This window comes from Lathamus discolor, chromosome 3 (assembly GCF_037157495.1).
Source record: "Lathamus discolor isolate bLatDis1 chromosome 3, bLatDis1.hap1, whole genome shotgun sequence".
NCBI lineage: Eukaryota > Metazoa > Chordata > Aves > Psittaciformes > Psittacidae > Lathamus > Lathamus discolor.
The window spans coordinates 106992176-107015098 of record NC_088886.1 but is presented as its reverse complement, the minus strand read 5'-3'; the positions used below and the strand labels follow the sequence as shown (position 1 = coordinate 107015098).

The 22923-nt window shown below is 51.5% G+C and overlaps 2 protein-coding genes across 5 annotated transcripts in view; one reads left to right on the top strand and one right to left on the bottom strand.

Moving 5' to 3' along the window:
• ADAMTS14 (ADAM metallopeptidase with thrombospondin type 1 motif 14) overlaps positions 1–15932 on the top strand; it is a 36591-nt gene extending 20659 nt beyond the window's left edge. For 2 of the 4 annotated variants that reach the window (XM_065671047.1, XM_065671045.1), the window contains exons 7-22: positions 3330–3435; positions 3610–3753; positions 4465–4597; positions 4731–4844; positions 6210–6358; positions 6585–6760; positions 7583–7716; positions 7933–8056; positions 8187–8270; positions 8428–8591; positions 9284–9449; positions 10087–10219; positions 10361–10568; positions 10946–11072; positions 11497–11607; positions 12385–15932. In XM_065671047.1, the coding sequence (XP_065527119.1) occupies positions 3330–3435; positions 3610–3753; positions 4465–4597; positions 4731–4844; positions 6210–6358; positions 6585–6760; positions 7583–7716; positions 7933–8056; positions 8187–8270; positions 8428–8591; positions 9284–9449; positions 10087–10219; positions 10361–10568; positions 10946–11072; positions 11497–11607; positions 12385–12740 (2429 nt within the window). In that variant the 3' untranslated portion in view covers positions 12741–15932. Of the gene's footprint in view, positions 1–3329; positions 3436–3609; positions 3754–4464; positions 4598–4730; positions 4845–6209; positions 6368–6584; positions 6761–7582; positions 7717–7932; positions 8057–8186; positions 8271–8427; positions 8592–9283; positions 9450–10086; positions 10220–10360; positions 10569–10945; positions 11073–11496; positions 11608–12384 lie in introns of all 4 variants that reach the window. The other 2 variants (XM_065671046.1, XM_065671044.1) reach the window with 1 other exon arrangement.
• A 1677-nt stretch (positions 15933–17609) lies between these two features.
• LOC136010043 (steroidogenic acute regulatory protein, mitochondrial-like) lies at positions 17610–21285 on the bottom strand. The gene is made up of 7 exons (XM_065670647.1): positions 21174–21285; positions 20777–20899; positions 19889–20031; positions 19177–19335; positions 18147–18331; positions 17850–17943; positions 17610–17711 (listed from the first exon to the last, which is right to left on the bottom strand). The coding sequence occupies exons 1-7, from the start codon at positions 21283–21285 to the stop codon at positions 17610–17612; spliced, it is 918 nt and encodes a 305-aa protein (XP_065526719.1).
• Between the last annotated feature and the right edge of the window lie 1638 nt (positions 21286–22923).

The window sequence follows — 22923 nt, the reverse complement described above, 5'->3', positions numbered from 1 at the left end:
GATGGTATCTTATGTGGCTTGCTGAGGTGATGGCAAATGCCTGCTGGCTTCTTTAGCCAGTGCTGCATGTGTATGTGCTGGTTGGGAAGCATCTGCCATGCTCATACATGTCCTGAAGCTGAGCTGAAGGCAGAGGTGGTCCCACCCCAAAGACCCTACAGCCCAAGTCAGCAAGCCAGGAGAAAGGAAGCCAGTGAGTATGAAGTCTCCCAAGTCACAGGGACCTGGGAATGGAGTCTAAATGGCAAGCCTGTGCTTAGCTTAATGCCTCATCATTCCTTACACTTGTAAGCAATTCCTTACACCAATAAGCAATGGAGACAGGGCTGAATCTGACTGGTTAACCTGTGTGGTCCTCTTAGCCCAGGCTATTTCCATGCCAGCAAGTCAGCCATGCTCTGTTATCACATCCCCACCACACATGGCTTGTACCTCTCCCTGTGTCATGTCACCTCCCCTTGGCTAGTGAACTAGACCAGTGTCTGGTCTAGTGCAGCACTGGATGCAAACCCTCGCAAAGCTTTGCAATTCTGTGGTGTAGCTCTCTGTTGCAGGTCCAAGCTTGAGCCCTTAGGAGGTCTACAAAATCTTCTCAGTGCCGGCAACAGCCCTGCTCATGGCATCTCTTGATGGGGATGGGAGCAACTGTGGCCAGTGCGGAGAAATTCTGAGAAGCTGATGCCATTGTTGCTTTGGGAATCAAGGGAAGCTGGAAGGTGTGAAGGGGAAGGGCTGAGAGGGACAGCTGGGCTGTGCTGCCCTTGCATGTGAGTTGCAGATAAATTCCTGCCCTCAAAAGAGAAATGCTTCTTGGTGGTGACAGATAGGTTGTAAATTTCTGGTCCAGGTTGAAGCATGATTTTGCTTAGATTTAATTTGTTTCCTTGTGATCACCTGCAGTTGGCCTTTGAGCACACTGGTGGTCCATGGTGGTCAGAGAGTCTGAAAGCAGGTAGGAAATGTCCATAAAGAAGAATAAAGTGCATTTGGAGGAAGCAAGAGACTGGTTGGTGTCTTGTCAGTATGGTGAAGACATGTGCTTCTCCTGTGTGTGTCTGCTGAGTGTTTGCAGACTAATCTAGTTTTTACTAATTGAGTATTTTCCAGGTAGTTGCTTCTTGCTATCATTCTGTGGAGAAGCCTTTATACTCCTAGTTCTCACAGGGGTCTTTATGAGAAGGTAGTGTCTGCCTTCCTGAGTATACATCTTTTCATATTCTTTTGTCCCATCTTGCATCCAGACATCCAGAGCCTCTTTGGTTGGGAATTTGCCCCATTTTCATCCTAGACAAACTGCATTTGCTCTCCCCTTGTACAAAAGACTTTCCACATCTTAACTCTTTCTGTCCAGGATTTGACGCATTACTGTATGGTTAGACTTACCTATGGTAAGGTCTTAGTTTGGCCTGTTACCTTTTGACTGCATTATCCACTGAGCATGTAATTTCTTCACTTTCTTTCTTAAGATGTTTTAGTTTATTTGTTCATTGAAGTAAGTCTCATTGTCCACTTGAATGTGGGGAGGAAGATGGAAAACAAATGCTTCCCTCATTAAAAAATGTATTCATTGAAGCAGGCTGCTTTGAGGAGATCCTTGCTGTTGTGGGTGTTTCCCTGAGGTTACATGGTATTTTGCAGGCACAAGCGAATTCGCTCTGCACATAATGAGAATTGGGTGTTTATTTAATCTAGGGCTTTTTGCTTGGTAGCATGGGTTCACCTGACTTCTTTGCTTGGAGCTTAGGCAAAAATGCATCCACTGCTTCCCACAAAATACTGTGTGAGTGAATCCTTCAAAGGCTTGTGTCTGGGCTTGTTTTGAAAAATTAAATTATGATGATGAGAGAAGTTTCCTTTAGAGGTTCCAGTGGTCACCCTGGAAGTTCTCTGCTCAGCTGGTAAATAGAAATATTGAAGGAAACACTTGCCCCAAACCCCCTTGGTTTTGCTTTATGCCTGGGGTGGCGGTAACTTCTGGGTGTGCAGTAGTGCAGCAGCAACCCATCACTTGTGCCATCAGGCATCCGATCCACTCAGTGCACCCACAGAGTCAACTACTGTTGACTTCAGGGCAGAGCTGTAGGAAACCTTTTTTGTTTTGCTTTAATCTATTGTCCTTTGCCAGCTGTGTGTTGCTGGGACCCACCCACCCACTCCTTCAGCTTGGGAATTAAGCTGAGAGCAATCACATCCTTTCCTCTCCACCCTCTTCCAGGCCAATTAGTCATGAATCACTGGCTTGGTGTGGCCCACAAGGATGGTGGCACATGGGCTCTGTGGACCCCATGTTTTGCCCAGAGTTTGTGCAGGAGGGCAGGCATAGGGGTGTGCACCCACCCTCAGCTCATTGGTACCCCTCTCCTACTGCAGCTCTGCCTCCCTCTTGGTTCACTGAGCTTTCCTCTTCAAGCATCCCTATCCCCAGAGCAGAGTTCTCCAGCATGGTCCTGTTCTGCTTTTGCTACTTGGACCTGTAAGTCCTTCCTTCACTAACTTCATATCCCTTGATGCCAAAAACGGTCAGTCCTAAAAAAAAAAAAAAAAAGGAAAAAATAAATTGGGAAGTAAATTCTAGAAGGTGCCAAGGGATTAATTGAATTGGGCAGAAATAAAGTGGGAAGGAAAATAATCCAAAATTGAGATGATGTGTTGCTGAATGGTGGGGGGGAAGGCTCCTCTGCCTGCAGCTGCCCCACTGCACTGCACTTGATCGAGGGCTGGGGGCTGGGGAGGTGCATGGTCCTCCCCAGCTCTGTTTGGCAGGGATGCCCCCCTGCCTGGGTCTGGTGTGGGTGCATGTGCGGATGCATCGCAGGGGTCCTCCATAGCCTTCAGTGAGCAAGGCTGTATTTTTGGTGGGGTTCTGGAGGACATCTTGTGCCTTTCATTCTCTTTCTTCCTTTCTTCTTTATGTTTTTTTAATAAAGTTGAATGCGGGGAATGCTATTTCTGGGCTGGGAGGTAGTGGTCACCAGCACTGATAAAGCACCCATGGGTCCCTTTGCTGCCCTCTTGCTGGCCCGAGTATATTGGCATGAAGGCAGAAAGTTATCAGTGAGCCTCAGCATAACCACAGCCTGCTTTTGGCACTGACAGCCTGGATGGTCATACTGGTGAAGAGGTCCTTGGGCTACTGTCCAAGTGACCTGGGCAGCTTCTCCTCTTCAGCACCTTCCTGTTCATTTTCTCCTCCTGTTGCAGCGAAGCCAGGCTGCAGGGTTTGGTTTGGTTTTGATTATTTTAATGTTTTATTTTTTTGTTGTTCCCCCCCCCCGCCAAGGTTTTGTCTCTCCTCTCTTCCTCCATCTTTCCCCTCTCTCTTGCCCCAGGCTATGCACCAGTGACAGGGATGTGCCACCCACTCCGCAGCTGCACCCTCAACCATGAAGATGGCTTCTCCTCGGCTTTTGTCGTCGCCCATGAGACTGGCCATGTGTAAGTCACAGGGGCAGAACTGGCTGTCCCCTTCCTAGAGGGAAAAAGCATGGTGGTACCCCTTCCTTTTCGAAAGAGACTTTCTGCTAGTGCAGATGTATGTACCACTGTGGCACCTAATGGGCTGGTGTAAATCCCCAAGGAGCCTGACTTGACACCAGCTTTTCCCATCAGGTTAGGCATGGAGCATGATGGCCAGGGCAATCGCTGTGCTGATGAGACCAGCATGGGGAGCATCATGGCACCACTGGTCCAGGCTGCCTTCCATCGCTACCACTGGTCCCGCTGCAGCAAGCAGGAGCTCAACCGCTACATTCAGTAAGTCAGTTTTAACCAGGAGGGGCTGTTCTCCCTTCAGATGGTGAGATTGCCTGCATTCTGTACCCAGCAGCTCCTGCATGAAGCAAGCCATGGACAAGTCCCCATTGGGACTGCTTGTTTTGGGCAGAATAGTAAAAATGGGTCCTTGGGAAGTTATTTTCCTTTTTTCTCCTACTAACAGCTTTGATTCCTTGCTCGAGTCTGAATTCATTTTGGGCTGTGGAGGCTGGAGGCAAATAGGAGCCTGATGAAAGCTGGAGTTGTCAACAGAGCAGCAGTTTGTAGCTCTGTGCTGGTGGAGACCACATCCAGATCTCAGATATTTTGCCATTTGCTCTGTGCAGCCTGTGTGGTTTCCTTTCCCCTTTAGGCTATAAAACATTTTCTGCTGCATAATAAGGTGTAGAAACAGGCCATGAGGTTTCTGTGTGTCAGGGCCAAGAGCAGCAGGAAAGCAGGTGGCAGTGGTAGTACCCACTGGTGCCAAGGCGCTTTTTTCCCTAGGGAGCTGCAGGCAGCGGGGGGATGCTTGTCTTTAGGGGACTCTGCACAGTTGGTCTTCGCTGCACATGTTTTCCAGTGGTTAGCATCAGTGCCAAGATAAATCAGATTTCTCAATATCTGAATTGGAGAGAGAGCAGGAGGTGAGGGAGGGAGTGAAGAAGGGGAACCTTCCATGTCCAACTGTTTTGCCCTGCATCTCTGCAGCTCTTATGACTGCCTCCTGGATGACCCCTTTGAGCACCAGTGGCCCACACTACCCGAGCTGCCAGGCATTAACTACTCCATGGATGAGCAGTGCCGCTTTGACTTTGGAGTGGGCTACAAAACATGCACTGCGGTGAGTAGGGGTTGCATGGCCACATTGCCACCCCCCAGGACCCCCAGCCAGGCACTGTGGGGCAAGGAGGGGTGCTGTGAGCCTGCTGGGACATGCCGCTGCCGTCCCAGCCCAGCTCCTCTGTGCTCCCCAGTTCCGCACCTTTGACCCCTGCAAGCAGCTGTGGTGCAGCCACCCAGACAACCCCTACTTCTGCAAGACCAAGAAGGGGCCACCCTTGGATGGGACCGAGTGCTCTCCAGGCAAGGTAGGGGCTGGTTCTTCATGTTCGCTTCTTGAGAGGGGATAGTGACACCCTTGAGGGCAGCAGTCAGTGGGTGCCCATTCTTAGCTGGTGCCAGTTCTTAGCTGGCATTACTCATTTTCCCCAGTCTATGCTCAGATGAGGACTTTGCTTTTCTTCTGATCTGCCTGCTTCTGCAGAGAAGCAGAGCTGTTTTGTCACCTGGCAAAAGAGCAATGCCATCATTGCACGTACAATGTCACGATGGTGTCAGCTTTTACTTTAGGATCTCTTAGCGTGCCTGTTGGCACAGTATGAAAGTGTGGATATGTTGGAAAAGCTGCTGGCCCATGTAGGTTTTGGGTGGTTATTTGCCAGAGAATGGCTGGATGCAAAGTATCCAACACCTCATGATGAGTATCTGTATAAATTCTAGCAATGTCGCTGAGAATGCAGTCTTCTCGAGTGCTTCAATGATGCTTTGCTAAAAGGTTCCAAAATGAGGCTTTTTGAAATGCGTACAGATATTTCACATGTCGTGCTGGCACGTGGCTCCAGGTGACTGCAGCATCGACACCGGGAGGTCCATGGGCTGGTCAGTGTTTTGCCTCTTCAGGGACCTTACCTGCATCTGTCGCAGTGGCCCCTGAAGGCACCGCTGGCTTTTTGCCAGGGCTGGAATTAAACCCTGGGTCTGGGTGCCCATGGGGTGATGCTGCAGCTTCGTGCCAGGCATAGTTACATGCCTGGGAGAAGTGCAGAGCTCTTTATTTTGCTTACTGAAAACAAAACAGCTTGCTGCTGTGCTCCACACAAAAGTTTGGGTTCATCCCCCTGTGCCATTAGGGAGATGTCCCCAGGGCTGATCCAGTCCTGGACCCAGGTGTAATTCACTGGTTGTCCAGTGTGGGTAGAAAGAGGAGTTTGGCTGCAGACAGAAAACCAGTCCAAAAACTCAAAAATACGGTGTTACAAAAAGAAATCCAAAGGGATTTGTTTTGCAGAGGGATCTTTGCCAGGCTTGTGCCTTTAGCAGCCTTTTGCACAGGTTTGTCCTCCGTCTGTGCAGCTGCATGGCTCGTGTATCATGTTTGGAGCAAATCAAACCTCCTCCATTGCCTGCTTTTCCAGCTATCGTTTGAAAAACCAAAATACTTGTGAACAAGTAAACCCCAGAGAAAAACACGACAGTATAACCCAGCTGCCAGCTTCCCAGCTGATGCAAACCACCACTGTGCAGGCTTTTCTATATCGGATTCAAGCACAGATGTGTTGGGAACCTGCCCTGCTTATTTCTGTTCCTCTGCTGCATTTTCTGCTGTGAGTCCCAGCTGTAGAGCTGTGCTGGGCTCTTGGAGCAAAGCCACCTGTCTCTCTCTTCCCTTCTAGTGGTGCTTCAAAGGTCACTGCATCTGGAAGACGTCGGAGCAGCCTTATAGCCAGGACGGCAGTTGGAGCTCCTGGTCCAAGTTTGGCTCGTGCTCCAGGACCTGTGGTGGAGGCGTGCGCACTCGCAGCCGGAGCTGTGACAACCCACCGTACGTTAGGTCTCTGCCTCCGTCTCTTTTAGCGGGGGTAAAACAAAGTGGCTGAGAGCCAGAGGTTCCTCGCTCTTCCCCTTGTGCGCTCGCTTGGCAGGGATGGGGACGTCTGCTCCTATGTGACCTGTGCCGTGCAGTCGGGCACTGAGCTGTGTTGTGTTTGAACAGCATTCCCCGCCCCCCAACCCTGACACTCTTTTAACCCACCTGCTTTTTTTTCCAGCCCAGCATATGGTGGGCGTCACTGTCCGGGATCCCCCTATGAGTACCAAGTGTGCAATGCTGAGGAGTGCCCGGGGCCCTACCAGGATTTCCGTGCCCAGCAGTGCTCCAAGCGCAACTCCTACTACACCCACCAGAACAGCAAGCACTCCTGGCTTCCCTATGAGCATCACGACGGTGAGCGGCCGCAGGTCCTAGCAAAGAAGCGGTAGCCAAATTGCCTTCTCCCCTGGACTAGGCTACACTGGTGGCCATCACCATGGAATGGAGACTATGCCAGCTGCACAGATGTTGGGTTGTGGAAAGCTCCTGAGGTGGAAACTAGAGTGCAGTAAACCAGCATCAAGCAGCCAGGTCTTTAAAATCAATCTCTTATGCTTGTCCTCAGGTGACCCATAGGGAACCCAGACGTACTCTGGTTCCTTCTGTCTCAAAGTGCAGCAGAGCTGGGCTGGGATCAGCCCACGTTCAAATCTCTCCCTGCTCCTCCTGTGCTAGGAAAATGAGAGCCCCTTGTAATGGTAGTCAGAGATAACTCTGTGCTACTTTAAAAGTTTTATCTCTGCTTTCTGTGTGCTTTGGCACGCAGAGGACTTGTTTTCCTTGGAGACAGTGGGGTGATGGCCCTGCCTGCTCGCTCCCGGAGCCACAGTGGGGGAACGTGCTGCTCCAGGCTGGGATGGGAGCCAGGTCTGTCTGCCTGGCTTGGTATTCCTCATGCACACAGCCAAGTGTCTTGCATTGTTGTATCTCGTAGCGTGTCCCGTCCAGCCGCCTTCTCTTAATTTTCTGAGCGTGCTGGGCAAAAGTGCAGACTCTTGAGCAGCAAAAAGATGTGTCAAAATAAGGCTTATGAATAGGCTGGGCTTTGGAAATCTGGCTGTGCTCAGGGTTACAAGCTGAGATGGGTTTCTGTCTTCAGTCACCCTAATGTATTTCCACAACCCCCCTTTTTTTTTGTTTCCTCCTTTTTCCCCTTTACTTTTTGTTTTGCCTCAGATGCTCAGAAGTGTGAGCTGATCTGCCAGTCCGAGGGAACGGGGGATGTGGTGTTCATGAATCAGGTCGTTCATGATGGTACCCGGTGCAGCTACCGAGACCTCTACAGCATCTGTGTCCGTGGCGAGTGTGTGGTGAGGAGCCGACAGCTGCTGCATGACTGTCTCTGTGCTTTGCCTGTCCAGGAGAAAGCTTGTGCATCCCCTTGACCCACTCACTACCCCTTGGGGATGCATGTTTTAGCCTGGGGACTGACCCTAAGGGCAGCAAAGGGCTAGGGGGATGGTGGAGCAATGGGAAGGGCTGCAGGCATGTAACTCTGCTTGTCTTCTCTTCCCCACGGGTGACAGCACGTTGGCTGTGACAAGGAGGTCGGCTCCCTGAAGCAGGATGACAAGTGTGGGGTCTGTGGAGGGGACAATTCCCACTGCCGGACTGTGAAGGGCACGCTGGCCAAGACCCCGAAGCAGCCAGGTGAGCAGGCTGGATGGATTTGAGAGTGGATTTGGTCAGGGTCAGCTGGATTCACATGTAGATGTGAGCGGGAGTGTGTCTGGTTGGAGAACACCTGCCTTTTCCTCCATCCTTCCTCCTTCTCTTTCAGCAAGTGTTTTGAAGATGTTTGAGATTCCGGCTGGAGCTAGGCACCTTCACATAGAAGAGATGGAGCCAGCATCCCACAGCATTGGTGAGTATGCTGTAGTTCACCTCTCCCTTCACCCACTACCTTTTTTTTAGCCCTATTCTGACAGTTCCCATCCAAAGAGTCTTATTTGGGTCATTCCAGTCCTTCAAAGGCAATGACCAAAGGAAATGATGTTGAAATACTTCCTTTTTTCCTCCAGCTGTTAAGAATCAAGCCACGGGTAACTTTGTCCTTAATGCTAAGGGCAAAGAAGCCAAAAGCCATGTGTTCATTGAGATGGGATTGGAATGGGAATACACTGTTGAACATGGCAAGGAAAGCCTGAAAACCAGCGGTCCTCTGCATGAAGCCATCAGTGTTTTGGTAAGTCTGGTTTACACATGCTCTGTGGGTGCGGGGTGACCATTACCCAGTGATATAGAGAGGGAAGGTGGTCTGTGATGGGATCTGGGGGGTGATGGAAGGACTTTGGTAGAGAAGGGATGTAAGGCATGTCATTAAAACTGGGTGAATGAGCTAGCCAAAAGCAAGGGGCCGTGAGCTGCGTGCAGGAATGGCATAAGGATACTTCACTTGGGTGCTTGCCTTTGAGGCTAACCATATTTTGCTCTGTGCAGCAATTGCTTATGACTCCGTATCTCATTTTAGTTATACTGCTGTTTTAGGTAGTTAGGTATTGGGTTTCCTGGGTGCCTGGGAAAGGATAGGTCTGCACTCCCTTCCATCCTCTTGGCCGGTGCTGGCTTTGGGCATAGACTGTGAATCTGCAGGTCAGAGGAGGGGCCAGGGACACACGACCCAAGGCTGGAGAGTTGGGCAGTTCAGGCAGCATTTTACTCCACAGCTGGCGAGGTGTGTTCTCAAAGGGTAAATTCTGCATTCAGAGCCCACCTAATCGTGTTTGAGGTAGTAATGGGGTTTGTTTCTCCTACTTTTGTGTGTACTGTGCCACTGTTCACTTCTTTTTGTTTCAATGGCTTCCTCTTCCCTTCTCTCTCCCATGGCATCTCTCCTCCTTCTCCTTCCCCCTCTTCAATTGCCCTCTCTGCCCACAGGTCATCCCTCAGGAGGAGGAGGCAAGGAGCAGCCTGATGTACCGGTACATCATCCATGAGGACCTGCTGCCCATGATTGGAAACAACAATGTGCTGCTGGAGGAGATGGATTCCTATGAGTGGGCCCTCAAGAGCTGGTCTCAGTGCTCCAAGGCGTGCGGAGGAGGTAGCTTTCCCTTTGTAGCAGCCTACAGCGCGTGCTTGGGAGGGTGCTTAGGTATGTTAGGCAGTGCATGAGCCCTTTGGAACATCCCTGGCTTGGAAACATGCAGATGCCGTTTTAAAGTGTTTCTCAACAAGATCGCATGTTGCAAGGCTTTAGACCTAGACTTGGTACTGCTTGGAGGCCTGGCTTTCTTCTCCACACCCATTCCCGTGTTCTTTGCACCTCTGTAATTTGGGGGATCTACCACACAGGAATATAGGTGTTAAAAACCACTATTGCAGAGCAGTTTAGATAAGCATTTTATCACAGATTCATAGAATGGTTAGGGTTGGAAAGGACCTTAAGATCATCTAGTTCTCCTTTGGACAGATATCTTATGAAAACAGGCTTATGTGATCATGTTTGCATACCTGTGTCTATCCATGTACCTGCTATGATTTTTTAAATTCCTTGGCTGTTTTTAAGTGGATTTGAGCCAAGGAATCTTGCAGATGGCTGCTCCTTAAGCCTGGGTGAAGTGCTGCTTGGGTCCCGCCTGAGTGGTGACATCTGAGAGCACATCCTGCAGGGATGCAGGAGAGGAACTGGGTGGGAGCCCCGCACCCATTGCCTCACCACCCATGCTGTGCCCTGCCAGGCATCCAGTACACCAAGTATGGCTGCCGGCGGAAAAGCGACAACCGGATGGTGCATAGAAACTTCTGTGACAATGGCAAGAAGCCGAAGCCGATCCGGCGGCGCTGTAACCTCCAGGAGTGCTCCCAGCCAACGTGAGTAGTCCCTGGCTGGCCCGAGGTGTTTTCGTCATCTATATGGGGTATTGTGGGCCGCGTTGGGAGTGTACCAGCAGCTTCCTAGTGTGGGCATCTCCTCTAACACCTTTGCCCTGTCTGTCTTCTCCCCGCTGGCAGCTGGGTGGCCGAGGAGTGGGGCGCCTGCAGCCGGTCCTGCGGCAAGCTGGGGGTGCAGGCACGGGTGGTGCAGTGCGTGCAGCGCCTGCAGGACGGCACCAACCGCACCCTGCACACCAAGTACTGCCCTGGGCAGCGCCCCGAGACGCGCCGGCCCTGCAGCCGCCTGCCCTGCCCTGCGCAGTGGAGGACGGGCGCGTGGTCCGAGGTGAGCTGGGATGGGGGGGGAAGCCCTCCGATGAGCGGCAGGGTCAGGAGGAGGGTACAGGAGCTGGGTGTGAAGGTCAGGTGCTTCTGGAGCAGGCTGCTCTTGTGGGGGTGGTGATAAAGGTAAGAGCCAGTGATGTTTTCACTGAGGTTTGTGGGGAAACTCTGAATTAGACAAGAGACAGCATCGCTGTGCACCCCAGTGGAGCGCAGGGAGAGGGTTTGCTATAAAGGGAGAGGGAAAGCCCTTATTAGAAAGCACCATCCACCTGAGGAGTTGTACGTGCCAGTACCCGTGAATACTTGCCCTCGGGTGGCTGTCAGGGCACGCTGGTTTCCTCACCCCATCACTGACTGTCTGTGTGTGTCTGTGCACAGTGCTCGGCCAGCTGCGGGGAAGGCGTCCAGCAGCGGCAAGTGCTGTGCAAAGGCAGCGAGAACGGTGGGCGCTGCGAGGGGGACAAGCCGGAGGCCGTCCAGGGCTGCCACGTGGCCGTCTGCCCGGGTGAGAGGAAGAGCAGGACGGGGTGGTGCTTGCAGGGGGCATGCTTTCCTCCAGCCCACCTCAGCTTCCGGGGACGCCAGCAAAGAAGGTTGGGTTGAACATCCCTGATGCTGCTGGCAGAGAAAGGGCTGAAGGCCAGCCTAAATATTGTTACTTTGCTGTTCTGGGCTGTGATATTTGTTGTAGATGGTGTTGGGTTTTCTGGCAGTTTGAGGATGGGATAAGCTGAAGGATACAATGGGGATGGGCACCCTTACAGTTCACCTTGGGGGTTTTTGGGTGGCTTAAGTGCTGGGCCAACTGGCAGCTCATTTTTAAGGATATCCCTTCGAACAAAAAATCCCCCACCAAAGCACCCTACTCAGCTATTTTGAGTGCCCCCAGCCTCCTGTGGCAACTGGACATCGTGGTGCTTTCTCCACAGAGAAGCTCTCTGGCATCACCACCAGTGCTGACGCCAGTGACCACGGCACGTCCAAAGGACAGCGGGTGCCTCAGGATGGAGACAAAAACCCTGTTAGCAAGATCTCCTCCAGTAAGTGTCCCTCCTCAGGTGAGGGTGATGCTCCCAAGGGCTTCTTCAGCTCCCAATGAAAACACAGGCGGGTTGGAGAGAGGGCACACATCCAGCAGTGGTTCTGGGGAGCTCTACTCTCTGCTGCTGCATCCCTGATGCCTCTGCTTGCAAAGCCTGCTGCTCGGTTGCCATCTTGTGGAGTCTGGGATCTTGCAGTTTCCACTGCCTTTGGCTGGGCACCTTGTAGCACTTCCCTTTGCCTCCTGCATTTTATGCCCTTTCGTTTTTACCTTGAACTTTTTTTCAGCCTGCATCAGTAAGGACACTGCTTCTGGTTTTTGCCCCTTGCTCCAAGCAAGGGTTTGCCTTGGAGCGCTTCATAGGTGGGGTGAGATATGTCACTGTCTAGTTTAAGATGCTGGTTTGGAGCATCGCTCACTCTCTGTTCTTTTCTCCTATGTGCAAAAACCTTGAGCACTTTGCTTTGTTTTCCAGCTCCCTCACTCCCCTTTCCTTTACGAGCATTGCCAGAATTGCTGCCTGGGGCAGAGAGCAGTAGTAGGTTTGACAGCACCCTGCAAAGGGGGTGGAAGTGCCTGGAAGTGCTCAGAAAACGTGGATGAGGACCTTAGTGACATGGTTTAGTGGTGGGCTTGGCAGTGCTGGGGTAGTGGTTGGACTTGATGATCTTAAAGGTGTTTTCCAACCGAGCTGATCCTGTGATCGGAAGAGTGCAGTGGTGGGAGCAATGCCGTCATCTTTCATTCTGCCTGACTCTGCTCTGTCCTTCTTCAGGGGAACCCTGCCTTGGGGATAAGTCCATCTTCTGCCAGATGGAGGTCCTGGCTCGCTACTGCTCCATCCCTGGCTACAACAAGCTCTGCTGTGAATCCTGCAGCAAGAAAGCATCCTCCACCACCAGCTCGGCCCCCGCCACCGGCCCCAGCGCTCTCCCGGGAACTGCTGCTCCCAGCCCTGCTCCCCTGCTCTCCCCTGGCCCCACTGCCTCTGCTGGCAGGGGACCCCGGGGGGGCCCCACACCGGTGCCTCAGGCCGGGCCAGCCACCAGTGGAGGGATGCCCAGCAGCGGTGCTTTACCTGGGGAGCTGCCAGCCCCGAGCAAGCCAGGCAGGGGCCAGGCAGCCAGGTAACCCCTCAGGACACCTCCTCATGGGGCAGGGGAAACCTTTACCTCCCTCCCTCCCTCCCTCTCCTCCTCCCCGTCTTTTTCCTCTCTTCCCTCACCTTCCAGTGGTGGTTTTCATGGGTGGCACTGCCAGGTTTGGAAATGACCCAGTCACCCAGAAATTGACAGGAAAACCACTTCTTTCCCAAGGTCCCCCTTGCCTTCCCAGCTGTGGCATGGTTTCCTACTGTTGATAGTGCCACAGAAAAAAAGGCAAAAAGGAGCAAAGAAAGCATCGGTGGCTTGGCTGTGAGCAGACAGGCTGCTTCCTCCCAAGGTGCTAAAAGGACTGGGGGGGTGTGGGCTTTAATGTTGCTTTTTCCTTCCCCCTGCCCCAAGCAGCAACACCAGGTGTGCTGCACAGAAGGGTCCTGGAGGATGCTGGGAATATGGGGGGGGGGCAAAAGCAACCAGAGGTAGGTGGTAAGGTGTGGTGGGTGGGAATGTGGGGAAGTGCCCAAACTACCACCCTGGGCTGTCCGTGTTGGGATAGAGAGTTTGGGAAACATGTCTGGGGGAAGATGGAGCCTAAGAAGCATAGACCAGCTTTTGTCTTTCGTTGGCAGGAGATGGTCCAGGCAACATTAACAGGAGCAATAAGAATAAGGTGAAAAACCAAAAATACATGTAAAAAATGCCTGTCACCTGGTGGTGACTTTTTAGCCAATACTGTCATTGGCCAGCCTTGAGCTGATAGCAATGCCTGGCCTCCCCAGGACCACCAGCCTGATCCCTGCACTCTGGTACCCAGTGCCTGTGGGGCATCAGCACCTTTCGGAGACAAACAGGGATGACTGGGAAGCCGGGAGTGGGTTTTAGGGGCAGTTACAAAGCAAGGAGAGAGGAATATTCATCTGCATCTTTTTTAATGGCATTAATCCTCCCATTTCACTCCCTCCTGTAGAACAAAAATTAACTGTGCCAAGTACAAAATGTATGCACAGCACTTTAGGAGCCTAGAGCTGCACACACCTTGCTTGGTGTCAGGATAGCTCCAGGCACAGGGTCTGCCTGGAGCAGTTACAGTCCTGAAAACCTCCCCAAAGCAGGGTCAGGCATTGTGCTGTGTCCCTGAGGACACAGGCATGCCATGGTTTTGGTGCTTATGGGTGTGCATCCTGCCAGCTGAGGGTATCCAGCGCCTCCAAGTGCAGCTGCAGGGGAAGGTGGGCTTCTGTGGGGGATGAGTGCTGGTAGGGAGGAGGTTTTGGGGTCAGAGGGACGCAGGAGGGCAGGGCTTGGCAGATGGACCAGTTTGGCATTGCAGAGTGGGATCTCTCGGGAGTATGTGCATGGTTTTGGGTCCATCTGCTGGCCCTGGAGGTGCTGCTTTTGGCCATCTGAGGAGCAGGACAGGGCATCTCTGTGAGCTGTGTTGGGCAAGTTCTTCAGGTGTCTGGGGCTTGCTGGTGGGGTAGCCCAGGGTGCTTGGCATGTACTGAGAGCCTGCGGGTTTAGGGCATGCTGCTGTTTGAGCCTGGTGTTTTCAGTGCTGTTGGTGCTGTCAGTGCTGTTGAAGCACTGCATTAATAATACTCATGTGGCTGCAAGAAACTTGAGGTTGGGGCATCTCAGAGGAGCTCATGTCAGTCTGCATACCTTTGCTGGTTTGATGTAGGTTGTGGCAGCGGAGAGGTAGAGGTACATGCTTTAGTTGAAATGAATGGATACCCCTGTGCATTCCTGATGTTTTAAGCTTTGGACTCCTTCTGCAAAGCTCACCTGGAGCTATCCAACAGTAGAAAAAAGGCTGAAGAGATGTTAAGGCTGCAGCTTGTGCACTCTTCTGTCCCTGGATTGTCTCCAAATGTTAGAGCATTTATCTAACTACCCTTATAAGCACCTGAGACACGAAATCCCTGCCTCTTGGGTGCTGCCCTTTGGCATTAAGTGGGCTTCACAAAAGATGGAATGAAGCCACACATCTGTCTGAGCCAATAACCAGCACACCTCGTGGGAGTGGACAGATGGAGGGATGCCGATGAAACACAGCGGTGGGATGCCCAGGTCCAAGGCGTTACAGGTATTAGTACCTATTGGATCAACAAGATACTGTGGATGTACGAGGGTGGGATTCATCCCTCGGACCACTGACACCGCTGCCGTACCCCGTGCCAGCCTATCCACCAGCACCACCCTCCGTGGGGGTCAGCATTTATTTATTGTGCCAAAGATAATGCTTCGTTTACTCTTTGAGGAGCATCTCTCCCTGGCGGCAGGGGCTGGGGCCCATGCAAGCTGTCCCACACCCTATCCTGCTGCTGGAACAGCCCTGGGCTGGCTCGGGGCAGGACTGAACTTGCTTTGCCTTTCACTGCCCAAAGCAAGGCTTTTCTCAAACATTCAGCCCCCTGCCCTCTGGTCTTTGAGCCATTGAATAAAAACAAAACCTTCCTCTGTCAAAAAAGGGCTGTAATGTCTCCAGGGTGCAGTATATGTGTGTGCATGCATGCATGCATACTCACTCCTTCCTCCCAGATTCTCAGCTGCACCCCTTCCTTCAGTGCTGTCCTGGGCATTAGTGCTTGACTGTGTTAGGAATATTTGCGGTGGTTCCTCACTATACCTCGGAGGAGAGCTGTGGCTCAGGGCTGGCCCAGCCCCTTGCAACCCCCAGCCAGGGCCCTTTGGGGGGCCTTCGGGGCAAGGGGGCTGTGCTGCAGGTGCTAAACCCCACCTCTAGCTGAGAGAGGTGGGTGAGATTTAAAACAGGGTGGGATAACCACCCCCTCTGCCACACTGAGTGCTCTGGGGGGTGATACTGCAGGGCTGGGACCTAGCCCTGGGTGCTTGTTCCAGGAGAGTGCAAGAAGCGCCTAGGGCAGGCTAAGGTTGGGTCGCTTCTTGCCTTGCAGATGTCACAGTGCATGGAAAGCTGGGGCATGGTGGTGTAGTGCTGCGATGGCCCAGCTGCCAGCAGGGATTTGGTGCTGTCGCTGGGAGGGGAGGGTGCGTCTGGCCCCCCTCATCCTCCTAGGCTTGGCAGGTGCTCCAAGTCATTCCTGTGATGTAACCTTGTCCAGTGTTACAGTGATGTATAAAGTTTTGTATATACGAGATTCAGAGCTTTTTAACTTTTAATATTTATTAATTTTGTTGGTTTTTTTTTTTGAACTCTAACATAATGTAAAAAAAAAATAAATTCACATCAGAATCTTTCTGTTGATTTGTTTGGGGGATGGGCATGTGAGAGGCATGGAAGTACGAGTGTGACCTGCTGTGGTGGTTGAAATGGTTTTCACACAAAGCACAGCCTCTTTTATTTCAACCCAGCCGCTGCTCCTTATCAGCCGGAGTTTCACATAGCTATTTTGAGATGGTTTCCCCCCACCTTAAATAAGACAAAGACTCAGCAAAACACACAGATGTATAAATTACAAGCACCCTGCAGTGACTTTAATAACATGCTGAGATATGCAGCTGCTCAGTTTCACTCTTGCAAAGCTTGTTTCTAGCTGTGGTTGGTAGTGGCTTCATGGTACAATGTGCTTGTTCCCAGGGTGCAGAATAATGTCAGGATCACCGGACCAGCCATCCCTGCTGCTGCAAAGGCCTGTGGATGTGGGATGGCTGGTGATCTCCTGGGAATCCTCCTAGGATAAAACCCAGCAGGGGGTTTATCATGCTGCAGGTCTTCAGTGACAAGCTCCCTTAAATTTGTGGTCCTGGAGGGCATGATGTTGTGTCACAGGGTCATGGGGCTGAGTCTGACCCTGCTGCTGCCTTTTCCATTAGCTGCTTTCTGATGTGCCGTTCAACAGCCTCTCATGTTGCAGTACACTAAGTCAATTGGACTGATGATGGAAAGTACGTTTCTGAAGCCCTGGGACATGGCTTTAGTATCATACGCCTGCTCTGTCTGTGCCTGCTACTGTTGGTATCGCAGGAGAAAAAGCTCTGTATATGTACATATACGCACACATAAATATATAGCTTAGCCGTTGCAAAAGTTATAAATAAAGATGTATTACCGGTGCAGGCCAAGAAGAGCCCCTGAGCTTGCACTGACAACTCATGCTATGGTCAGGTAATAAAGAACCATGAAAATGTTCTGGTAGCATCCCCTTTCTCCTGTCTATGGCAGGGAGGAGCGATGCTGAACACCAGCTACTGTAGCTGCTCATGGGCAAGGTTTGGGCAAAGGCTTTTAGGTAACCTCTCATGCAAGGCTCAGTGTTCTCTCAGTTGCCCCAGTTTGCAGATGGTCTGCTCCATCCCTGAAGCAGAAGCATGATGCTGGGGAGAAGGATGTCCTCCATGCTTGGGGTTGCTCGGCGGGTGTGGTGTATCAAAGACGACTCCAGTTCTGGTGAAATCTGAAGGCATTTATTTAGCTTCTGGCATCCCTTTTATAGCCTACTAAGTGCTAAGCAGTAACTTTCCACTCTTTTACTCCCTTATCATCCCGATTTAGCAAAACTGCTGAGGGTTACAGATATTTGCACTGTTTGGTCTGTCTTTGAGATGCACATCCTGCTTTATCTTGCAAACCGCCTGCTTTGTTTTGCTAACGGATCTTTACTCTTCATTGTTCTCTTTACAGTTCCTAGAGCATAGGCTCCAGCAGGGCATTAACACCTGGTGTTTTCTTCCCAAGGCTTAAGCCAGTCCTGGTATTTTCTTTACCGTTACCAGGGGTTAAGCCGGACCAGGGCGATAACGCCTGGATCCATTTCATTAACTATTTCTATCCCATCACCCACAGGTGGGTGCACTCTCAGCCCATTGCTGGTAGCTGTGGATCCTTGATTGCAGCAGCGATGAGCAGGACAAGAATGGGTCTCCGGCTCAGGCTGTGTTCTTTGTGGTTGGACAGAGTGCATCCTTCTGCAACTCAAGGGCATGCAGTGGTAGAGAGGTGCCGGCCAAGGTGCTTGATGAAGTCTGCTTGGGACTGCGGCAGGACACGGTTAATGACAGACTTGGGGATCCAGCCCTTTGGGAGAGAAAACACCCCAAATTTGGTCCCACTGGGTCAAAGAGTTGGAGCACCCATCCCAGGGAGGAAGGCGCATTTGCACACTGGGATTCATATCCCTTGCTGTCGCACCCCAAACAACATGTTAGCACTTGCCTTCAGGTCCATGCTCAGGAGCCAGGTGAAGTGGGTACGACTGGGGTCCCCTGCCAGTGGCTGCAGAACTATGCAGCTCAGCTGGGACTCGGCCCTGTGGTGGGCAAGGGAGCAGGTGGTTAAGATGTACCCTGGGGGGAGCAAAACAGGGCAAAGAGATCCAGAGCAAACGCAACAGGGAGGTAGCTCTTGGCATGCCCCTCTTGCTGTGCCTGGGGCAAATGTTCATGGCTGCAGCAGTGGTCTCCTCCCTGCAGGGACACGGTACCTCGCGATGGTCATTTGGGGGGGGTTTACCTGATGCACCCTTCCTGTAGGGGCAGCTTCTCAATGTGGGTGGCAGTGCCCACCAGGTAGATGGCTGTCTCCTTCCTCCCGCGGTGCCGCACGCTGACAAAATCCCGCTGGCCCACCAGGTTGCCTGGGCTGGGAGCAGTGACTTCGTGTGTCACCAGCGTGTCCGTCCCAATGCGCTGCAGCACCTACCAGAGCAAGGAGTGCCCCAGGGATTAGGCTTCTTGTGGCTACGCCTCTTGGGTCATCCCTGGCACCCCCTTACCTGTGCCTAGGGGATGTTAAACCACCTCTGGGACAGCATCATGGGGTGGCAGCATGAGCAGAGACAGCAGCAAGGTGGTAGCTTACGGCTGGCATCTGGTGATAATTAAATCCCAGCCCCTCGTGCGTTATTAAGAGGGAAAGTGGGTGATCTTTTTTTGCATTTTTTTTTCACCTGGGCTGGGACTCTAGGCTATTTCTTTTTTTGAAGGGACAGGGAAGTGGTTGTAATAAATAATCAGAGGCTGGGTAGCATCTGAGCCAGCCCAGGTAAGCTAGGGGAGTGAGTTTTTCTGAGTCTGGCAGCTTGCTTACTGATGCTGTGATTTGGCAGCTGAGTAATAAGCCAAATTCTCAAAAGAAGCCCAAGACAACACATAAGCTTCCTGGGGGTGCTCCCGTAGTATGATATATTTGGTTTTGACTCATTTTTTGAGCTGATTCCCCTGAACAGCTTCTTCCCTCACATTAAAGTCTGAGCAACATCAGAGTCCCCCAGAGTGGAAAAAACCTCTGTGACCAGGCACTGTGTGGAAAAAAGCTTGGAAACAACACGTTTCTCAGTTCCATGCCAGTAAAGCACGTCTTCTCTCCCTGGGCTGATATCCTGCTCTTGCAGGATGCAGGATTATCTTTAATCCTTCAGCAATCTTAAACCCCTCAATAAATACGATTTTTTTTTGATGCTAGCAATCCTGGTGATGCAAAGTGTCTGATGTCTGCCCATGATGATATTGCCCTGCCTGTGATTCATCCCTCCCCACTTTACCTTTACCGTGCTGATGGCTGGGTTCCACTGGGGCATTTGCTCAATCCTCTCAAACAGCTCCCGGTGCAGCCGTGCCACTGGCATAGGCAGGACCACTTCAGCTCGAAACACCTTGCCCAGCCCAGGGAGGGCAGCGCTGGACATGGTGGCCCCGTTGTCCTGGGAGAGCAGAGAGCCTGCATCAACCCCAATGTCCCGGGAGGCACTGGCTATGTGCTGCAATGCCTCGTCAATAAATCATCCCCGTCCCATTTTTAATCACCCCTTGGTTTACAGGCGAAAGCTGTTATATCTAAATCATGCCACTATGATTGCCTTTTTTCTTTTTTTTTAAAGCTCCCTTCTAGCCAAATTAAACAATTCAGCAAACACCTTAATGAACAAACACTGTAAATAATAGCAAAGGTGCAATCCATTGGGTTTTTCGGCAGAAATGCTCCTGGCTTTCCCTGGGAACACTAATATCTGAGTTCCCCTTTCAAGCTTTTTCTTGCTATTTACTTTGCAGATTTGCTTGTGAACGTTTTTAACAAAGGCTTGCTTGGAAACCCTCTTTGCCATGCATGCTTTTGCACAGCATGTCTCCTGCACCCACAGTTTCCCTTCAAGCAGGAGGACTAAGAGAAGCAAATCTCCCCTCCCCAGACTCATTTCTCCTCCCAAAAGCTTTTCTGGCATGAAGCAGCAAAGGCAGGTGGTGGCCGGGCTGTACCAGTGTCATTTCTGCCCGCCAGCTGGTGTGCTGCTGCAGGATGCTCAGTGCATGCTGCAGGGCTGCTTCTCCCTGGGTGATGTAGGAGAAGTCCACGCTGGAGAACTGGCTGGGGCTGGTATCTCCAGCTGGCTCATGGCAGGCTGCAGGAACAAGGCAGAGCAATGTGAAAAGCTCCCCCCTCCCCACCAGCTTTCCCTGGGCGTATGACTGTGGGTTCAGAAGTGCAAATGGAGCTGGAGCAGAGGGTTTTGCTGACCCAAAGTCTCAGCTCTTACCATGCAGCTGGTCCCCTATTGGGCTGGAGTATGGCTTGATGCAGAAAACCTCACTCTCAGGAGTATCCCTGGCATTCATTTGTGGTGTCTGTGATGACTACTTGGAAAGGGTTTTGAAACTGCTTTCCAAATCAATTCCCAGTAACACTGTGGTACAAATTGCACGTTGCTGGGGTATTATTAACATTGCATAGGCAGCCTTTGGACCAAGCTACACTTCAAAAAAGTCCACATGAATTTGCTGGTTTTGAAGTCTTTAGGTAAGTGGTGGAACTGGAGACACAGCAGACACGCAACAAAACACTGAAAAGTGACTGCAAGCTCTGCTAAATGCTTTGGCTGCCTGTGCGGGGATCCAGTGCAATTTACCTTCCCAGAATTTCAGGGTTGCCCCACTAACCCAGTTTGCCACCAGTACAGGAAATGTTTTTAAGCTACCAGAGAGCTAGATACCAGCCCAGCAGTGAGAAGACAATTAACTCTGTCCCCACAAATACGATTCAACTCAGATGGAAAGGGGTACATTTTAATACACATCCCCCCATCATGTGTTGCCAGGATGCTGTGAGCAGGGCTAGTAAATTTACCCAAGAACCCAAGCTGAGCTTACCTGTCTCCTTCCCCATCAGCCTCTGAGCACAAGAAGGAATTCTGGAAGACAGGTGATGGGACCTTCTTACCATCAGCTCTGTTGTGTCCTTCTGTATCGCTGCAATGGCTGTTGTCTTCAACCCTAGGGAGAGATATGTGGGCTTTGGTGAGCGTGGAGCATGTGCGGAAGATGCTGTGGTGCTCTTGTGTCTCTGCTGGAAGCTCGTTTGGAGCTAAGACCAATACCACCCTAGGCATTATACAACATGGAAGAAAAAATAGATGCATAGATGTGACCATATCCAAGGAGGCCTGTTCCAAGGGAATGCCCATCAGATGCAGACTTAGTATCTCCCTTAGGAATCTCTTTTCTGCCTGTCTTTCCTGAGGCTGGAGGGAAGCCAAGCAGTGCTTACCGGGCAGGTGGCGGAGGTGGTCATGGGCGATGCCACAGCACAGCTTGATGGTGGCCTGCAGCATGATGCAGGAGCAGGGCTGCTTCTGGGAGAATGCTGCATCCCAGCACATCTTTATAGCCGGCCTGAAGGACAGCACCTTATAACAGGACCATACTTCCAGATAACAGCTGGGAATAAGGAGTACTCAAGGACAAGGCAAGCGAGAGGACGGGCCAGAGGGAAAGGGAACACTTCTTTCTGAATAAGCAGTCCCTGCTTTTTCCTTTCCCTTTGCAGGCAGCTATGGATGAATGCATCTCTAATGCACAGCTGAAATGGGACACTTTAGTGGTCCCCAGTGCCACTTTATCAAGGGCTGTGGTGCCAAACCCAAGCTGGCAAAGGCAGCTGGTGACACATGGAGGGAAGGATGGGGTGGGATATAAGAACAACGTGGCTTTGCTCTCAGAGAGTGTGGAAGCTGCTGTTAAAGCCATGCTCGTGTAAAATGATGCTTCTTTCTACAGAAACTTCATAGAAGTTATGGCGGTAATCATTGCTAATTTAACTCCTCAAGGAACACCTTATTTTTCCATTTTCTACTTTACTCCCTTTTATTTGCCCCCCTGCAAGGGATGGCTGCAAACCCCTGCTCCCTGGCAGCTCTGGGCCTGTCACAGTGGTGATGGGCACAGTCTGGTGAGTCTACACAGCATTGCATGTTGGTCTAATAAGTGTATTATTAGGAGCAGATTAGCAAGAGAGATGCCTGTGTAAGGCTTTTGGGCATGGCAGAATAAGAAGTGGTGGTGAATTACTCTTAACTGTGGTGAAGAGTAATTGAGTAAGTAGGAAAAGCGGTGGCAGGAAACACCTATTTTCACACAAAGCTAATAGAATTAAATATAATTTGTTCTTTCTGAGCTGTGGTGCTGGGTCCGCTCAGGTGAGTGCTCACTCCCAGGAGCTGCCACTTCCTGATGGGGTGACCCTTGCAGCCCACCGGGCATTCCAGTAGCTGAGGAAGGCAGCAGCCCCTGCCGGTGCAGGGAGGCGGGCCAGAGCAGGGGCTTGTCCTTGTGTCACCCTTCACAGCCTTGTCCCACATGGCAGATGGTGACTATGGCTGTCTCACCGAATATGTTCTGTGCTGCTAATACCTTATTTCCCATAGCAAGCATCATATTCCTTCAATACTCCCACTATCGGCAGGGATGGAGGTGGTGGAACAGTTTCCTAGAAAACATTCAGGTTTTTTTTCCCCATGGGTTTTTTTCCTGCTGTGCCAGAGGGTTTTATCCCAGCTCTGCAGACTTGTTGGCTCAGCTCAACCAGTTCCCAGGCCCCCTGCCTGACTCACCAGCCCCAACCCTGAGCTTTTCCCTAGGCCTTTCCTGAAGGAGTAACCTTATGGCACAGCCACTGTTGCTTACACAGCTGTGTCCCATTGCAGCTTCACAGCTTTCTCCTTCCATTTCTGATTGCTGGGCAGGTTATAACAGCAACCCCTTACTAGTGCTGCTCCTTGGATGCTCTGCTGCTCGTTTGCAGTCTGCTTCATGGTCACTTCATACACAGTGGCACCCAGATAACTGTCTCTGTGCATGTCCTGTGCTTGCAAGAAAGCACTGCAGATACGCCTGTGTGATGTGCCTGGCCCAAAGCAGCTGCAAGCTTTGCAGCAGGAGCTTGGGAGGTACGCAGCAGCACAACTGCAGCTCTATGGGAGATTTGCTATTGCCAGAGCTCTCTGGTGCTGTGATTTACA